The 20629-nt window shown below is 41.3% G+C and overlaps 2 protein-coding genes across 2 annotated transcripts in view; both read left to right on the top strand.

The window, feature by feature from the left end:
- The first annotated feature begins 1246 nt into the window (after positions 1–1246).
- On the top strand, positions 1247–8747 carry bin2b (bridging integrator 2b). Its single transcript, XM_083667443.1, has 12 exons — positions 1247–1448; positions 2426–2506; positions 3570–3624; positions 4541–4635; positions 4802–4897; positions 5116–5223; positions 5322–5407; positions 5598–5673; positions 6427–6509; positions 6967–7633; positions 7939–8031; positions 8252–8747. The coding sequence occupies exons 1-12, from the start codon at positions 1356–1358 to the stop codon at positions 8363–8365; spliced, it is 1647 nt and encodes a 548-aa protein (XP_083523569.1). The 5' UTR covers positions 1247–1355; the 3' UTR covers positions 8366–8747.
- Positions 8748–14265: 5518 nt separating this feature from the next.
- Positions 14266–20629, top strand: part of LOC310803771 (integrin alpha-5-like) — a 29734-nt gene continuing 23370 nt past the window's right edge. Inside the window, exons 1-2 of the mRNA XM_083668653.1 lie at positions 14266–14636; positions 18289–18419. Coding sequence (XP_083524779.1) covers positions 14428–14636; positions 18289–18419 — 340 coding nt within the window. The 5' untranslated portion in view covers positions 14266–14427. The remainder of the gene's footprint in view (positions 14637–18288; positions 18420–20629) is intronic.

Below are 20629 nucleotides of genomic sequence, written 5' to 3'. Positions count from 1 at the left end.
TTGTGTTGTAATGTATGTACTGTATTTAAAAAGTAAATAAATTAATGTATGTACTGTAATGTCATGGCCATGCACATCATTATTCATGGCTCACACGGGGATGTATTTGCTACAATAAATTGTTATATTTTTGTAACGACGTGTCACATTTTGTAGTAATGGATGGATGTTGATGGATGGAACTTTGGACTCACTTTTTGAATTCTGTAGGCATTTTTCAGCCAGCCAACGTTTTTTTTCATGGACCTGTAGGTAGGCTAGCAGTGACTTGCCATGTCTCATTAGGTCTACATGGTTAATCTAATCTTGTAATCAATTAGCCCGGGGTTGGGTGTAAAATGAGAGTAGATCTCCTATCTGTTATGCTCATCTATGGTCGTCAAAGCCAAAAGGGAGTTGCTAGCTAGTGTAAACGGTTCAGCGGAGCTAGCTAGCTAGCGTTAACAGCACAGCAACGGCTCATCAGAAAGTAATCATCCTAAAGTTTAATCTCATTTTGACCAGCACATCAAAGTGTATCCTCTTTGACCTGATTTTGACCGTGTTTGTCTGTGTTCTTGACAGCTACTACTAATACCTCTAATTTGCCAACCGACTCGTCGCACGACTGAGAAAGTAAATTAATAAAAGCAAAAAAAAGTTTGTTATGGTTTTGGTCAACGATGTACCCATGAAAGAGGGTAGCGCAGGTGTTTTGACACAATGTCAGATCGCTAGCTAGCTAATTATTGTGCCATAAAAAGTCCAGACATGTATGGAATGGGGTTTTTTTGTCAGCAAGCTGTCAAGGTCCTCACAAATGCCTCTGGAAAAGTCTTTCTCTAGCAACTCATGGCCAGTAGCTCCATAGGTAATGAGTGGAACGACAAATCAACGTCTCATACCTTTCAGGTGAGTCTCCATCCTCTATTACCTGGAGGTTGCGCAAAAGCGCATGGAGTGACGATTTGTGGGGATATAACTGCATGGTTGTTGAGTCACACTGATACTGGTGAGTAAAACTGGTCAGATTTGAATTATGATTTGAATATGACTGAAGAATGTATTTTTTGGATGATAGCTAAAACATGTGTACCAGACAATTAGCTATATACCACACTATAATGCGTTTGAACAAGTAGCTAGGGAATGTTCATTCTGAGCACAATGAATTCCTGGGGCAGGCATAAGTGTGTGTGTGTGTGAGTGTGAGTGTGTGAGTGTGTGTGAGTCAGCATGTCAGTCAGCATGCCACAACAGGCTTTCACTGTTGGCTTTGCTCCCCCTCCTCTCCTAAGCATTCAGGGAAGATATAAGCAGCAGTTTTGCAAGAGGAAGCAGAGAAGAGCCATAGTCAGTTGAAGAAAGAAGACACGATGGCAGAGAACAAGACAGGGCCAAACATTGGGGCTGGGGCTGGATTTCTCGCCAAAAGGGTACAAAAGTCATTGAATCGAGCTCAGGAGAAGGTAAGCAACTGGTTTGGTTGTTTTATAGCGAATCACCTCTATATTGTCATATTGACCTAATTGTGTCACAAGGCACTGTCACCACTTTGTGGTCTGACTAGCCTATTTATCAGCTTACCGCCTCTATATAACTATCAGGGAATTAGTGACTTGGCTACTACTGTCCTGCCCTTTCTCCTTAAAACATATGAAACAGATGAAGTATATCTGTGTGCCTGTGTCCTATTTAATCAAGAGTAACACTTTCACATAGCTATGGCGTGTGAGCGTCATTGATACAGTATCTCTTATGGTGAATACGCTGTCAGTTGCAATACAGTTCTTCAGGCAGAGGCATAGTTTTCATACAGAAGAGACTTTGCTTGATTGCTGTCAACAGGACTGACAAGTAAATAATTTGCATTATCCTTGGGTAAGGGTTCGAAGAGAGATAAAAGTAAACTGTTTCAAGAATCCTACAGAATGTAGGATATAGGTTGAACATTTGTCAGAGCACAAATTAGACTATGTAGGCAAAGAATTTCCATGGACTTTCCGGACTAGTCTGTTAATGCCATTTTGTTGATGTTGAGTGTGCAGCTGTGTGTGGACACAAAAGCTGCCACTTCCTGCCCCTGAATTCACTTCCTCTCTCTTTCTGCTCGCAGTCAGTGGCTTTGTGGTTCCCTCGTTTGGCTCGGTGCTCTCTGCAAGTTTCACTTAACTGCTGTCAGCCTAAGCAAGACCAGCAATGTGGTTTCATATGTCTGCAACAGATTTCAGTCTCTAACCTAAACTACTTCATCTGATTAGTTGTGCTAAATTTATTCTCAATAAATGGGAGGAGGCACTACTTCACCACACTTTCATAATTTGGAATCATGTTTTCATCATATCAATTTCCATGAAATGGCCTTTTATATTTTCAGTTGTTAATGTTGATCGCTGGAAGTCCCTCACTGAAACAGTAGGTCATCTGTGTTGTTGTCCTCTCATAGGTCATGCAGAAGCTGGGGAAAACAATGGAAACCAAGGATGAACAGTTTGAGCAGTGCTCCCAGAATCTCATTAAACAGCAGGTACCAATAAGAAGCCTGGAATTTTTCTAACTGACCTTTGCATCATCTGTACACTCAACGGATAAGGTCATCCGTAAATGAATATTCGGTCCGCTCTGATGCTCCAACCAGAGTGCTCTGTTTTCAGAATGGTCAGATAGATTGAATAAAAGAAAACACACCCAATAGGACTCATATTGACGCTTGCTTACATCTGATCATTCTCATAGAAAGAAATAGACTCGGTCTTAGTCACGTGACTGAAACCTTTGTAACTTGCTTGATCCAAATGTCTACCTGGTCTTCTCTTATTTGCTTTTTGTGTTTTACGTTCTTTGATTTTTATTTTAATGTGACTAATGTACGGTTAGATAGCTAAAGAGCTCTAGCCCTAGACACTTATTTGAATAACACTTAGAAAAAACAAACATTGTTTAGTCTGCTGACCTTTTTTTATTTTTGTTTACTGTCCCCATGTCAAGGTCAACCATACCATGCTCTCAGTGTAGCTTTGACATGGTACAAAGTCTAACAAGGAGAGCGATTTGTCTTATCGTATGTGCATACTTCCTTATTTCCCTCAAACATAGGCTTAGTTCAGTATATCATCCCTTTAGTGTTTTGGTCCAAAACAAGGAATTCCAACTCTGAAACAACATGGGTTGGAGAAAAAAAACGTTATCTTTTAAGTTATTTAGAACATACCGGTAATTCAAATTGATTCCCTGGCCGTAACCTCTTTATCTTCTCCCAGAAGTGGCCAATTTAAGGTTTTGTGTATACAGCACAGAAGATTCAAATGTATGAAATGTCACAGGAAGGAGCTCCACCCTAAAACAAGCTGTTCTCCCTCACATTGCTGCTTCACCAAATCTTGACTGGTGTAGTGTAAAGTACTACTGCATGAAACACTATTTACTTTAACTATCACATTTAAAGGTTATCATACACCTTGTATTCTAAAGTTCCTCTGCTTCTCTCACATTGCATTTGGAGTTACATCTTCTTTTAAAGGTGAACAAATAAAATAGCCTTTGACTAATGCAACCTGCTCAGAGTCTTCTCTCTTTTCTTCTACCCACAGACTGATGGGGGCAGGCTATCCAAGGATGTCAAAGCATACTTCAATGCAGTGAAAGGTATGATCTGTACAGTATATCTCACTCCATAGAAGAGGTTGCACACAAGAAAAAGAGCAAGGTCATAGATTTGATTAGTGTTATCACATGACTGACATTACCGGTAGCTTAATTGAAGGAAACCAAATTATGCACTCTGTACTAAGTTGTAGTGTTGGGGCAGTGATAAAAGGTAAAAGCCAAACTTCCACATTTGAAACAGATTTTTAGATATTCTGTATTATTTTGACCAGAAGATCAAAAATCATTAGGCTACTATGTTCTTCTTTCAACCTTTTTTTGATTGTGGTTACAGTTGTGTTCAACTTAGGGCACTGACCTGTGTGTCTTTTTCATAGTACTGACTGTACTTTCAAATCCCTTCGAGTGGCAGGAGAGAAAGTGAAGAGAGAAGTGAATTATATCTATTCTTAGATCACTGTGTTTCGCAATGCTGTCTGTGATGCTTTATAAGGATAAAGGAACTGCCCATACCATCAAAAGGGCAGACACAGCAATGAAATAAGTATTATTTATTTGATCAAGCATAAGAATGGATTAACAAAAAACATTTGTATTCGTATAGTCTCTGTTTTAGTGCAGCAGTGCAGTATGATTCCACCTCTCAGGAAGTGAGTGTTATTGTGACCTTTTAGTGTAGGCGTAACCAAATGTGCCCTAGATGCCACAAAACCAAAACATCTTTATCTAAATGCTGATTTACTGTATCCATGCCAGCTGTGTGTCCACTTTGCAAGACCACAAACCTAACTATTGTTTTTTGTGCAGGGAGCTGTGTTATACAAAACATACAGTGAGAAATGCTTACTTAGCATTTCAAAAAAACATAAACTTTAGCTTTACAGAGTCATCAAAGGTGGTTCGTTCGGTGGTTTTGCTCATGTTAACATTTTCCCTTCGTCCTCCCGTCCCACAGCGATGCACGAGACGTCCAAGCGATTGTCCCAGACCTTGAGAGATGTGTATGAACCCGAGTGGCAAGGAGGAGAGGACCTGTCTGTCATTATGCAGGTGGGCCAGAGCTGGAGTCTTCACACAGATCAGTGTGATGGTGTAGACAAGTCAGCCAACAGTACATTTCATGTCTGTTCTAACTGAGGCATTGTCACATTGTTAAAATACTGGATGATTAGGATTATTATTGCAATAAAGTGACACTTTCTTCCCGCTACTGCAGAGTGAAGACTTGCTGTGGAATGACTTTGAAGAGAAACTAACAGATCAGATAGTCCGCACCATGGAGAATTACACAAGCCAGTTTCTGGAAGTCAAGGTAGGCTTCTAATACTACTACTACAATAGTCAATTATACAGTTTTGTGGTGCAATACGAGTTGATCACATGTCAAAATCCTATCTCACTATAAACAGAGGTTTTACAAAGACAAAAGTGTTGTGTGCCCTTCGATGGGGGTTGGTCTTACAAACAATAATCATGTAGCTGTAATTGTAGTCTGTCTCTGCCAATGGGTTTTGTGTTCTCTTCTTTCAGGAACGCATGGCCAAACGTGGTAGGAAGCTGGTGGACTACGATTCCTCTCGCCACCACTTGGAGGCGCTACAGAACGCTAAGAAAAAAGACGAAGCCAAAATCACCAAGGTGCATTTAAAATGCGTATTCAGTCTTACCTCTGCAATTTTTGGGTTATGGTTAGGAAAGGAACTGAAAGAATGTCATCTGCTTTTTGCTCTAACCAGGCAGAGGAGGAGTTCAATAAAGCGCAAAGTGTCTTTGAGGAAATCAACAAAGAGTTGAGGGAGGAGCTTCCTGTTCTCCACCAAAGGTGAAGTCTTCTTACTATCATCTCTATGATCATTCCCGGGTGACCACTGTGTTCGCAGGGGCCCATTCAGTAATAACGAACATTCAAATCCCTAACATACATTCAGTTCAACACATTTCTATCTGCAAAAATAAAGTGGCTCTAGTAGTAACACAAAACTAACAAATAATTTTCCCTCTAATACCCATAGCCGAATTGGATGCTACGTGACTGTTTTCCAAAACATTTCAAACCTGAGGGACGTCTTCTATAAAGAAATGAGCGTGGTAAGGCCGTCTCTCCTACAGTTTGAGACCAACTTAACAGGAATCCAGATGAATACAATGATTGTGTTAATCATATCACTATACTTATATGAAGAATGTACACTCACAAAGCACTTTATTAGGAACACCTGTACACCTTCTCATGGTGGAGGTGGTGTAATGGTGTGGGGAATGTTTTCTTGGCACACTTTGGGCCTGTTAATACCAATCAATCATCGCTTGAATGCCACAGCCTATTTGAGTATTGTTGCTGACCATGTGCATCCCTTCATGGCCACAATTTACCCATCTTCTAATTGCTACTTCCAGCATGATAATGCACCTCGTCACAAAGCAAAAGTCGTCTCAAATTGGTTTCATGAACATGACAATGAGTTCAGTGTTCTTCAGTAGCCTTCCCAGTCACCGGATCTGAATCCAATAGAACACCCTTGGGATGTGGTAGAACAGGAGATTCACAGCTTGAAAGTGCACCTGAAAAATCTGCAGGAATTGTGTGATACACTCATGTCATCATGGACCAGAATCTCAAAGGAATGTTTCCAACATCTTGTGGAATCAATGCCATGAAGAATTGAGGCTGTTTTGAGAGCAAAGGGAGGCCCTACCCAGTAATTAGTATAGTGTTCCTAATAAAGTGTTCAGTGTATGTTCCTAATATGGTAACTGACTAAAGCTAATTCTTCAACTTGCAGGGACCATCAACAACATTGAGCTGATATTGAATAATACAATAAACATGTCTAATTTCAGCTGAACCATGAGCTTTACAATGTGATGAAGAAGTTGGAGACTCAACATTCAGGAAAAGCTTTTATCATCAAGGGCCTCAATACGTAGGTTCACTGCATTTCTATCGAAAATATACATTTCTCATAGTTGTCCAGGCAGTTGAGCACAACAAAAGATTTAATCTTGACACATGATGATGCTAATGGTATGACATGCTAATTTAGTCTTTGGTACAAGCCTGTCATAAATCACTAGATCTGAGAAGATTGATAAACCAGTTTTATGAAGTGCACTGGTAAAAATGGCTTATGCTTTGATATGATCATAGCATTTATCTATCTAACTCTAAGGTAAAAGGCAGTGCTACCCTTCTTATGTACAGAAATATTTTCATTCAAGAGACATTATAGATGCTGGAATTAGCCAAATGGTATGGAGCCTAGCTTTAAACGTAAAGGAATCAAGATGTACTCCCTTTGATATGATTATGCTCCCATCAAGTGTAGAAGCCGCCAACAACAAATGCCACATGAATTCACTCTCTTCTCCCCTCTATGGCAGTACCAAATCAAAGAAGAGGAAATCCCTAGTCATCTCTGCACCCATTCCTTGCAACACAGCCTTCCCTGCAGACCACGCATCCCTCCACTCGTCTGCCCAGAATGGCAAAGAGGCACACACCCCCAGCCTTGGAGAGAACACCCAAAGCATCTCAGAGGAGCCCACCCTGGCGGGCGAGGGCATGGACGTGCCCACTGTCACCTCCGAAACATCCGACTCGGACGAGCTGAGCTCCAACGGCCCCAACACGCCTAAAAGACAGTCTGTGTGCGACAGCGTCAACAGTGACCGGAGCGACGCCACAGCGGAGGGTCTGAATCTCACAGAGAGCGTAACACAGGAGGAGCATGGCTCCAGCCAATCAGAGGACTCCTCCACCGTAGAAGTGCAAACTGAAAAGTCAGAGGTGACTGGGGGTGATGAGGCTGCCAACCAGGAGGCTCCTCTGGGGTCTACAGACAGCCACATCCCACACACTGAAGAGGAGAGCACACCTGTTCCACCACGGAATGCTGAAACCAAGCCTCTACCTGTACCTGCCCCACGTCTCTCCTTCTCTCCTGTGGAGTCTAGCATAGTGGTGGGGGAGGGAGAGGGGACTTCCCCGAACAAAACTACCACAGGAAATGCCTCAGCCTCCCAGAATCCACCTGGTTTCCTGTACAAGGTGATGCAGATTAGGTTGATATCAGGCTGGTTAACTTGAACCCCTTTGGACAGCAGTGTCTGCAGAAATGCAGTTATGATTTAATAGATCAGTGATTAATCAGTTAACAAGGATACAGAGAGATACAGTTAGGTTATTAATCTGTTCTTCGATACAACCAATGAGAAAGGTATCGGAATATTGTCTTCAGTATGTGTGAGGGAAGTTGAATAGAGCACCAATACCTTTTAACACTTATATTCAACACTTGGAATCAGTATTTCTACTCTAATGGAATTCTGTTGTGATTGTGCTGTTGATATCAGGCGGTGGCGGTAGAGAGTCATGCATCGGAAGATGGATTGCTGCAGTTTGAGAAGGGAGACGTGATTCTTGTGCTCGCCGAAACTGTGGACAAGGTTTGCATTTGTTTTCATATGTATATCAGTGCAACATCTGTTTACTAGTCTCTGTCTCCACTGTGCAGTATACAAGTTGGCCCACTGTAAGTAACTTCTTTGTTCTTTGATTGAATAGTAGTTATTGACACACAACTTGAAGAGACAGTAGTTTGCCCAAATGAATTATCTTTTGTTGAATGGTCATAGCATGGTAATTTGTATTCCTTTCCGATTACAGCAAGAAGGCATGTTGAATGGGGTGAGAGAGGAGAGCTGGAACCAGCATGGGGATCTAGCGGATCACTCTGGATTCTTCATGGAAAAACTGATCCAGCCAGTTGAGTCAGATTGAAGCCAATGGCCTCTTCTGTTTTCCCGTCTTCCCGTCAGCAGTACACACATTGGCAATGAACCCAGATAGTGTGGGTGTGGAGACTGCAAAAGAAAAAGAGGGGAACACAACCCCCATGTGGTGACTTACTCACATGCTTCAATGTCGCAACTTGTTTTTGGCATACAGTGATGAGTCTTTTAAAAAAAATGGACAGAGAGAAAGAGATTTCAGAAGAATGTTCTAAACTGATAACAAGTGCTGTTTGTGTGATTTGCAGCATCTGGTCTTGTTTGTCTTGTTCAAAGTTTTGTGACAAAATACTGTGAAACAAAGAGAATACTTTTTTTATGTTGACGCTATGAAAAGATTTATTGTTAATAAAGTTGTTAGTGAGAGAGGAGTCAAAGTGTCTTGAAGTGAATGAACCAGAAGTATTTTGTTTGTTGAGCTTACAGACCGGCTCATCTGCAGGTTGTCTGGGAGACTAGTTCAGAATTCTAAATCGTCTCTTAGCCCCTGTTCGCTAACCTGTCGATCTGACAGAAGGAAGGTGAAGTTGATATGGTGAAGCTTTGGCCTAGCTTATCAGAGGGCAAGATGGAGCATTGACCATATTGCTTAGTTATACTGTTAAAATCCTGTCAGATCTAAAGGAGTTGCTCGGGGCCGTAAAACAAACAAAAAACATGGTGCTTTACCTTCCCTCAGCCTACATCCTCTGGAGTGGAGGTTTAGCCTCTACACCTCACACTTTAAACCACAAGGTGGCAATAGTGATCTTACATATTGGGCCATGAACTTGTCAGCTACATTTCTGGCTCTTTTTCCCAAAATGTTTTGTCTTGAATGATGGTAAATCCCTGGTCACTAACACTATGATGGATCCAATGCGCCTCTTTCATTTAACTTTTTTTTTTTTTTTAAACATTAAGTCATTTAGCAGACGCTTTTATCCAAAGCAACTTACAATCAACATGATTTAATAACTGATGATTTTACAACACATACAAAGACCAGTTTATTTAAATTTGAATATACAAAACAGCATTTCCCAGAAATACTGCAACCAAAGGGCCAAACAAGGCCCCTCAGCTGAGAGGGTTGTACTTAAAAAATAAGTGAAAAAGTGCCTGGGGCCTCCTCTTCCACACAAGGACATAAAACCACATCCCTATTGGTGTAATATTCCTCATTCTATAGTGTACAGGCTGAAAACACACTCAAATGAAGTCACCACAATGACAGGGGCCTTGAGCAATTTCAGAATTGAAATTGGAATCATGTTTGCCTCAGCTTTCCTGGAAGGAGAATGTGGCTTGTATTGCACAATACAGCTGTGGAAATAAGCTGTTTCCCTGTTACAGCAGCTCCCAGGTGTTTGTTTTTTGTTTAGTTGGAACCAATGGTATTTAGTGACATGCTAAGCTTATTCAGAGGCAATGATAGGTGACGTAGTATTTTGACAGTTGGAATTTTGGGGGATTTCCTTCACTTGGGAGGAGAGAAACATGTCAGCTTCATGCGAATTCAGTCTCTTCCCCACTGGCCTAATACTACTGTCCCAGTGGAATTGCAGCTACTGCCCATAAATGAGCTCCTAAGGACCACAGGAAGTCCTTCAAGGCGCATAGTGCACACCAGAGTGCGTGCTGAGAACAGCAGTATTAGTTGATCAATTTCCTTGTCAATTCCTTTCCGTGTTTAAGAAATTATTTGAGTTATGATATAATGAGGAAATCTATTTCTCTATATATAGGCAACATTTCCTCTTTCAAGGTGTACAAGTAATCAACATTTGTTTCACCAAAATCTGCTCTGTCCACAGTTTCTCCATTGCACAGGTTTTCCATCTGCTTACATAATTGTCCCCACTTTTTATGATATTATAATGGAAAGTACGGAATCATATGTTTCACAGGGTGGCTTTTAGTGTTTTTTATTAGGGCAGTGGGTTGGGGCAGTGGCACGAGTGGCAGGGCACTCCACTGAGCTATGGCAGATGGTGAGTTGATTTTTTAGAGGGAGGGGAGGTATTGCAACAGATGGTATCACCGGTGCCAGCAAAATCATACAACAACCTAATTCATGTGTCTGTACCAACCACTAAATTAACAACTGCTTTTACTTTACACTTTACAGGTCACAGGTGAATACAATTGTCATAAATATAGTCCTTTCCTTTTCCCAAGCCCCATAGTGGCAGACACTTTCGACATGGCTATTTTTCAATTGACCACAGGGAATACACACATACACGTACTTGCAGGGTCCATAAGCTCAACCCAGAACTCTGTTATTTATAGCACTCTTCCAAACTGAGAGGTTAAGAGGGAAAGGTGATATTCTCATTAGAAGGGCAGACATTCTGGGCTCCATTCCGATACTAAAACAATGCATTGTTCCTTGTCTTTTCTCAATGAGGGGTCTTCTCTCCCTGTTTCCCTTCCTATTACTCTCTCTCTGTTTTGCTTGTTTGTTGTGTGAGTTTTACCCCAACCCTCTTGGGAGTGGGTGTGTGGATGTTTTACAGGCATGAGTGTGTTGTATTAGTGTTTAGACCCATTAAGAAGTTGCGTTGTGTTGACAGGGCAGATGATAGATAACTTTTATACAGTCCCTGAGAGACTTCTGGAGTTTCAACCACCGCCGACATTCCTCGTCTTGGGTTGCATGCCCAAGGTAATCCAGATGAGATGTTCCCTTGAAGAGCTGGATCTAATCAAACCTGCTGTAGTCATGTTTATGCAGATGTTTACACCACTACCACTCACGCACACACTTCTGAACTGTAACTGTAACTGCAACCACTGTACTAAAGAGCGCTGTCTTCCGACTGTCACAGGATCCTTCCGCTGTCTTCCTGTCTTCTTTTCTATTCATTTGGGGTTTAGGCATATAGCTGGATCTACACAACCAATGGCATGGGACATGGACTCATTTTGCTACCTTTGAGGTCATCTGACAGTTTTATTTTGGGGTGTAACATTCCTGAAATTTATAGTAGGTAGGCCGATTGTCCTTTTGAGAGACTCTGCCTCATATTGTACCATCCCACCTGGTAAAGGCGGTGAAGGTGCTCCCACCTGGTAAAGGCGGTGAAGGTGCTTATTAAACAAGGCAGTAAAAGGTGACACAGTGAACAGAGATTAGCAATAGAAAACAAAAATACAAAAATGTGTTGAGAAGTTAGAGCCTTCAGCTATCTTTGCATGTATGGGCAATAATGGAAAACCTATGAAGACAAATTATATGTTTGGTGACCAACACATCCAGGAATGTCAAATGGAGGGAAAATGACAAATAGGTCTACTCATTCTCCACCTAGTTTTGAGAAATAAAGCCAATGTTGCTGTGTACATCTATGTCAGATTAAGAGGTTCTCCCTGTAATACAGCATAAGGCATAATTCTATAACATGGTAGATACAGTATGTAGTATTTACTCTATGAACTGATGAGTGGGGTTGATGAGTTTAGTCTCTTTCAAAAGTAATTAGGAGATGATAGAAATACTAATTATTACTGCAGATTGCTAACAAGAAAACATGGTTGGCAAAAGTAATTTCCCCCTCCTCCAAGCATCCTGTCATGTCAGGATGTGTGAATACTTAGACAGTGACTTCAGCCAACAGACCTCAAAACTGGAGGTCCCACATTTGCCATGTTGTTGTTTTAGTAGTGGTAATCCTGTGGCTTTCTGTGTGGGCAGTGTGTGTGTGTGTGTGTGTGTGTGTGTGTGCGTGCGTGCGTGCGTGCGTGTGTGCGTGTGTGTTTGGAGAGAGAATCACTCTATCCTCCATCTTTCAATACTCACAAGACACCATGCAGACAGCCTTGTGTGTGTCATGTCTCTTATCACGTTGCTTATACAGACAGGGCCTGTGTGTGCGTGCGTGTCATGAACCTGTCAGGATGATATTGAACCATTTGTGTCTCAAAGCCTTCCTTCAATGTGTGTGTGTGTGCATGTGTGTGTGTGTGTGTGTGTGTGCGTGTGTGTGTGGGTGGGTGTGTGTGTGTGTGTGTGTGTGTGTTTGTGCATGTTTATTTCTGGTCCTGAAAATAGCTATAAACTAGGTACTTTTAGTTGCTCTAAATCATGCTTTGCTTTGCCTAAAGTTAACCAGAGGAAAATGAAACCTCTTGCACTTAATGAGTACTTACATTGCTAAATAATTGCAGAATAATTACAGAAAAAGCTGGAATAGGTGTTTTCAACATTTACCCTCAGACTGTTCGAATTACCCAACACACGCGAGTAGCGCAGTATTTATTTGAGCTTTCGCTGTTTCAGCATGATACTGGTAACTTAGCTATGTCCTGAAACATGCTCTTTTTCCACAGACCTGAGCCAAAACTACAAAGGTCACACTTGTTTTCTCTCTGCCCTGTTTCTCATCTTTGAAAGTGAAGTGGATAACACACAGTACACATTGAGCAAGTGAGCCCAATGGATATTGACATCACTTCCTCTGAGCGAAGATTGTCGGTTTGATGGATCTTTATTAGTAAGGGGCCTAGACTCTGGTCCAGTACGATTAGCACCTCTTGTAGAATAACAGGTTCCATATGAAGTCAAAGGGGGTTTGGATTTCATGCTGAATTAAAGTAACATAGATATAAGGGATTCTGTGTCAGAGTTTGGTCTTGTGGTTAGCACTGGCAACCAAGGACTAAACTGTGTAAACTGGAAGCTGGGATTCGATCCCCAAGTCTGCTACTTTCACTGCTATGTATACTACCATCTCATCCGTCTCGCCATCTGTTTCCTACAGTACTTGATAAAACACAAAAATACCAATTTCACAAAAAAAAAGGCTGGCAGGGATTTTACAATTTTGGTGAGATATCCATTCATACAGAAGACCACATTAGTAAAGTAGAAAGAGCCACCAAGATGACACATCTCTCTAACCAATCCCACTCTTACACTGTAGGCCCACTGCTCATTTTTCATATGGACAAACTGTATGTTGTAGGGAACGACAGTAATCAAAATCCAAACAGGATATGGTGAATGGCTGCTTCTGCTAGCAAGAAGCACTGACACCTTTTTGTTTGAAGAGGCTAAAACTCAACAGAGAGCATCAGGGAACTACTTTCTTGAAGTGTGTAGATTTTACAAGTCAATGTTTAAGGCAAGCCATACAGAGCTCTCATAGATATATAGAGCCATACAGAGCTCTCATAGATATATAGAGCCATATAGAGCTCTCATGCAACAAGACGTGTGACTCAAAACATTGTGGATTTATAAAAACATATCTTCACATATCCGCACATTTATTTATGCTTGTTTACATTTTCCCAATATTGTCAGACACAGTTCTCAGTGTTTTCAGAATGGAATGACATGATTTAAAACATGCTAAATCTAAAGATAAAGAGAGTGTTTACATTGGTGGTTGGTGTCAATGGCCTGGTAAACAGAGCCAAAGCAGGGATTGCATCTGTCTTTGTCTGACTGCTTTCAAGATAAGGAAACAACTATGTAATTTTGTAATTTAGGTGACCTATCCCTTTAATGAAGTCACTTATCAAGAATAACTGAATGGATAACAAACTTACAAATAAATTTAAACTTGCCTACAAGAGGTCTAAGTGAAGCTATTATATGAGACTACTGATTATGCATTATTAATGATTCAGGGAAACAATTTGTGTTACATTATTACAATTTTACACAATTTACAACACACAAACAAACACACATGCTCATTCTCTCTCTCTCTGTCTCTCTCTCTCTCTCAGCGGCTTCGTTCCTGTGATGATGAAAGAATAATTTTAGGCAGTTACTATAACAGTTTTGGAAATGCACCGTCCCACACCGCATATTTTAATAAAGCTCCACCCCAAAATAAGTTTGCAATTCTCCCTCTCCTCCTCCTCACTAGTCTAAAACGAGTGTAAGAGGCAGAAGCGAGTAACGAAATCCTCTTGTTTCCACAAAAAGTAATTTCTATGGTGGGACAAATATGGCTTACCAAACATATCGGACAGCTGGATGATTTGTTTTACTTCTCAAAGCAGGTTGAATATTGCGTTTCACCTATTCAATGAAAGAAAAGACGCACAAAAGAGATGGGCACCGGACGGCGACTTTCAGAACTTTCAACAATTCTATCATCACAAAATCCCATTCATTGCACCTCAATCGTTGTACTGACAGTGGTTTTTGTCCAGCTGTGTGCAACGTTTAACTTGGACGTGGAAAACAGGGTCGTCTATACTGGACCTAAAGCAAGTTTTTTCGGTTATTCTGTGGACCTTTTCAACAGTAATTCATCTAGGTAAGTGAGCATCGGATCTTATTTGTAGACCTATGTGGATAAATGGTATTAGGAAACTGTTTGGGACAATACACCTCAAATGGGGAACGTTGGAAACGTGTTTGATCTATTGTTCATCATGCGTATTTGGAATAACGGTCTGTGCGCTGCTACTCTGCGCTAAAGCGGGAACCCGCAATGGGGCAAGCCCCCTCAGTTCCTTATTCCATCTACACAGGTCTACATCTTAAAGCTTCTCGGTGAAAGTAACAGCAGTGGGATTTTCCTCACCTCACAATGGTATTGTATGTTATATGTCTCAGAATCTATATCAGAATCTATATCTATATATCTCAGAATCTAAGCAAGCCAAGGCTCTCCATCTCAAAGTGCCTCAGTCCAGATGTGGTCAGTGGATACCAGATTGCTTTGTGTTAATCAAGTGGGGCTATCTCAGAGGCATAGACGAAATCAAAGACAAGTTTTTTGGAGTCTAAAAAGCTATTCATATTTGTGTAAACTGTGAAAATACAAATCCCATGAATTCCATGGACCTTGACCCCACACACAAGGACTCCATGCTGTTTTTGTTGACAGGTGTGTAATTGGTGAGTGAGATAAAGTTAGATTCAAACATGTTTTCAACCCAATGCCACAGCAGGCATCACCACCTTTTGACTCAGTGAATGGAAGACCTTGACATTCACAGCTGGAGTGAAGCACGTGCACACACACACACGTTTAGGTTGTGGGTTTGATTCCTGCTGGGACCGTATATATATACTGAAATGTATGCACTCACTGCAATGTGAGTCGCTTTGGATAAAAGCGTCAGCGAAATGGCATATATATATATATATATATATTATATTATATTACACACACACACACACACACATACACACACACACACACACACACACACACACACACACACACACAGGTATACTGTACTCTGCCCTTCTTTGAAGAGCCAGCATCATCATCAATTTAACTTGCACTATTGAGTGTTGTGTGATGTGAATGGATAATATGAATGTATCAAGAGAGCTATGATGTCTGATTATGAGAGTAGCCATGCAATAGACCGCAGAGAAGATGGAGTCAGTCTAGTTGAACTAACCTTGAGAAGGCCTTAAGGTATGTAGCTTACAATGGGGTCACTATGAATTTATCCAATGACATTATAGCACAAGTCAAAAGGTCACTTGTTGCACGTGCTCATTTTTGCTGGTCTAGATTATTAAGGCCCATTTACTCAAATGTGAGGGTCACCGTTAATGCTGAGCCAATATTTATGTAGGGGCTGAGAGATGTTTAACCAAATATTTACAGGGGATATCAACTCTCCGCGTCACAGTTCCCCTCGTAACGTTGTCTGAGGCACAGAAGGCCTGATGTCGTTGATTTAATAAATGTACACATTTTTCTGACACCAGCGGCGAGGAAATTGGTTAAGTCTCTCTTGGTTTGCTTAGCTAAGCGTTGGGGGGCAGAAAGTGTGTTGTGGTGTCATTATAGATGTTGATTTAGTCCCATTGCAGGAATCTGGTCTTTTTACCCTGTGGTGCTTTTGCCTGGTCTGGACAATAGTACCCTTTGTTCTGGAACAAACTAATTTATTTGATAGCTAGCAGCATCTTTTTTGTTCTGATTTCCTAATGTTATCATATGACTTTTGCTTGCACTTTGCCTTGTTTTTAGTCATAATCATATTGCAGTAAGTGGCCAACTATAGCACTACTAATGACACACAACAAATGACACATGTGATAATAATGTCATCATATGACTTTTGCTTCATAGTCATATTGCAGTAAGTGGACAACAATAGCAGTACTAGAATGACACACAATTCGCCCGCCCGAAAAGCTTCTGCTTTTGCTGAATTTCATGCATTCTGCTAATAACATTGTATTGAGCCAGACAGAGAGACAGTTCTCAGGGTTTGCTGTAGTTCTCTCCATGCCAGACTTGTTGCTGTGTCTCAACGACATCCACAGTTTAAGTTAATAAGCATGGTACACACAGAACCTTTGTGTATTGGTGAGGGAGGCTGTCTGGCAAAAATGTGTGGCCTGATGTCACCAGCTGCAGAATAGTTGCGGTGTTCAAGCCATAATGTTGTCAATATGTAAGGTTCTCCCTAGAGTTTTCTTTTAGGCGAAGCTTACACCCCTAGCATCACCGTCTGATGGGGGAAACATCGCTCTCTGCGTATACAGTATGTTTGGCCAGTAAGTGACTCACTTTTGGCTGACACAGTGTAATGGTTATGAATATTAGCCATGACATGACTGTGAGTCTTGGACTAATAACCTTTCTGTTAAATGAAAGTGCTAATTTCAACATGTATTAAGGTGAGCCAAAGAAGCATGTTGCTTGCCCTCATATCATATCATTTAACTTTAACAGCATATCTGCAATTATTGTTAAAACAACAATTACTATTATTAAACAATTATTATTACTACAGTATCATTACCCTGATATTGCTTTACATTGATATTGATATGTTGGTATCATTGGTTTAAATGGCACTTGGTTTAAAAGGCACTTATTAACAACTCAACACTTTGAGAGATAACAGGAGAACTTGAAAGTATATCTCTGAAAGACGGGGCATTCAAAAAGGCAGCCCTTTAAGAATGAGTGGATGCAGAGTGAATGGTTTATAGGAAAGCTAATCCTGCCATGTAAATATTCCTCTTATGCTCTGCAGACATTTGGGGGCCCCTCGACTCCAAGAGTGTGTCTGATCTCTGTTAATGTCATCATTCATCCACGTCTAAAGCCCCACAACTCCCCTGAGCTGAACTTTTTAGAGTGGCTGTCTCGAAAGAGTAGATGGTTTGTCACAGTCTCTCCCTCTTTCTCTCAATGGCCATAACATTAAAGTGTTGTGTTCGTTCTCATCATCTATTCATTTTCAACAGATTCAAGTTTGGACAGGAGAATGGAGTTTGAAATGGGTCTGCCCCATCTCTGTTTTGGGTTAAGCCACTAGCTGAGCTAATCCTTTATGCCCCTTCCTTCTAGTTTTCCCACTATCATTCCTTGGAAACTGCTGTAAGGCTATGTAAGCCCCTCTGCTAGACCGCTTACAGATTGGCATCATGTTAAGTCAGACAAGCCTCCTGAATCTATATTAGGCACCCTTCTGTCTATTTCTCTCAGGTTGCATCACACTTTGGTTCTGTAACCCTTTTCTCAGGCTTGAGCCGTCAGATCCACAGATTCTCTATTGTCCTCTCCCCCCCCCAGTCCAGTAGTGAATGGCATTAGTGATAAGATGGAGGCCTACAGGAGCTATGATTGGGCCTTTATCTTTGCCCCAGATTCAGCAGGGCTGTCATCTGCTCCTTTCTTCCCAGAGGCCTGACCTCTTAATGGTAGCCTTGGTTACCCACTATTATTTACAGAGGCTAACCTAATGCTGCCTGTTATGACAGAGCTGTATAATGATGATGATGATGATGAGAATGATGATAGGGCACCTATAATATGAGGGAAAGTCACCGGTACCTAAATCTGCACAAAGAAACTTTTAAGTTTTACCTTGTTGATGAGGCAGGAGGCTATGAAGAAGACCATCACTGATATACTTTTAGAAAGCTGGTATGTTTCATGGGCTGACTGTACAATAATGTAATGTTGTCTTTTTACTCTACAGTGTCAGCATCCTTATTGGTGCTCCCAAAGCTAACACCAGCCAACCGAACGTCATCGAGGGTGGATCTGTGTACCTATGTCCCTGGCGCCATGGCCAGTCCAATTGCAGTGTCATCAACTTTGACAGTGAAGGTAGGGTACACCGACTGAGTTTAGCATGAATATGCAACAGGATACAGTCGTGTGGGAAAACGCTTGATGAGCAATGCTTGAGTTCTGTGTGTTGCCCGATATCTGCCCCGTAGACTGTGTGTCCTAACATAAAAACTCAACATAATGAAACATTTGTAGAGAGTGGAACAATAGCAATCCATCATGAGGGTAATAATAATCATATGCAAATGGCTGGGGATATAAATCAAAGCCTCTGAGGAATATGTTATGATGATTGTGAACTTACTGTATACTGAACATTTAGTCCATCTCACATCATGTCGCTGTCCGTATAAAGGGTGACATGATGTTGATTATGTCAGGTGTCATACAGGTGTCGTGTAGATTTTATGAGGACAGTCATATAGGCCTATACTGAAAGGTTTAACTGTTTTTAATTACCCATACAAATAGGTCACTGAGGCTTCTATTAGTGTCTTCAGCTGAGCTCACCAAAGCTGCCTTTGACACAGAGGTTAGTTGCACAACTCTCTGTCAGGGCTTAGAGGTTCTCAACCAACGGTGGTCTGTTTTGGTATAAGGCCTCCATTTTGGGGCAATAGGTGTATCCAGTGTTTCCACCGAGCTTTGATTTCCTGCTGGATGGAAGCCAGTGTTATAAGCGCTCTTTAATTAGGCCAAAGTCATTATGGGGACCCTGAGGACCCCTGGGCTGCCCCTAGCTCTGCCAGTGAGGCAATCAAAGTTGTATCAGATAAGCAGGAAGCGATAAGGGCCAACGTCTGAGGATCAGAGAGGCTGTGTTATTGCATATGCTCACACTGTACTGTACATACACACACTCCGATACACACATACTAAGACATACACATACACAACACAAACTGAATACACACATACAGTGCCCTGTGTAAGTAAAGAGAAGCATTTTTTCTTCTTTTGACTCCAAAAGTTTGTACTTTAAATCAAACAGCGAGACAACAAGATTGTCAGCTTTTATTTGAATGTATTTGTGTACATATTGATTTTACCATTCAGAAATTACAACACTTTTTATGCATAGTCCCCCTATTTTAGGGTACACAAAGTAATGGGACAATTGGCTTGACAAGTGTTTCTGGTAAGTCAGGTGTGCAGGCATTATTTGTGCAGGCATAAGAGAGCTGTCAATGTCTAGTATTGATTCTAGGCTTTGCATTTGCCTTTGGAGTTTGCTATTGGTGTCTGTCAACATGAGGACCAAATGTGTCATTATTAGGAAAATCTGAAAGAAACTAAGCAAAGAAAGAAAAGAAAATAGCAAAACCTTAGGTTTGCAATCAACAGTTTAGAACATCATTAAAAAGAAGAAAAGCAGTGGTGAACTCAGCAATCGCAAACAGGTAGGCTAAGGAAGACTTCCATAGTGGATGACTGAAGAATGCTCACCATAAAGCATCACCAGAAAATATAGTGGGATCAATGGGTCACATTGTCCACCACATACTAAACATGAGTGCTTAATTTGGACATTTGATCATTATTTTGTATACCCTGAAATAGGCGGTGTTTGTGTAGGTATACAAATAGGTGTTTGTGTAGGTGTACGTCTGAGTATGTGTGTATCCTGTTTGTGTATGTGTACAGGCCTACATATATATACACTTTATTAGGTACACCTGTTCAACTGCTCGTTAACACAAATATCTAATGGTGTGGGGGATATTTTCTTGGCACACTTTGGGCCCCTTAGTACCAATTGAGCATCGTTTAAACGCCACAGCCTACCTGAGTATTGTTGTTGACCATGTCCATCCCTTTATGACCACAGTGTACCCATCTTCTGATGGCTACTTCCAGCAGGATAACGCGCCATGTCACAAAGCTCACATCATCTCAAACTGGTTTCTTGAACATGACAATGAGTTCGCTGTACTCCAATGGCCTCCACAGTCACCAGATCTCAATCCAATAGAGCACCTTTGGGATGTGGTGGAACAGGAGATTCGCATCATGGATGTGCAGCCGACAAATCTGCAGCAATGATGCTATCATGTCAATATGGACCAAAATCTCTGAGGAATGTTTCCAGCACCCATGTCACAAGGGTACCAATACATCCGGGTGATACTGGATTATGCCACGAGGTACCCAGAATTCCCCTGTGCACCATGGCTACCAAAGGAATTGCATGTGGGTTGGTCTTGCTGTTCTCCCGTGTTGGTATACCCGAAGAGATATTAACTGAC

This window comes from Argentina silus (genome assembly GCF_951799395.1).
Source record: "Argentina silus genome assembly, chromosome: 4".
NCBI classification, from domain to species: Eukaryota; Metazoa; Chordata; class Actinopteri; order Argentiniformes; family Argentinidae; genus Argentina; species Argentina silus.
This window is presented reverse-complemented; position numbering and strand designations above follow the sequence as displayed.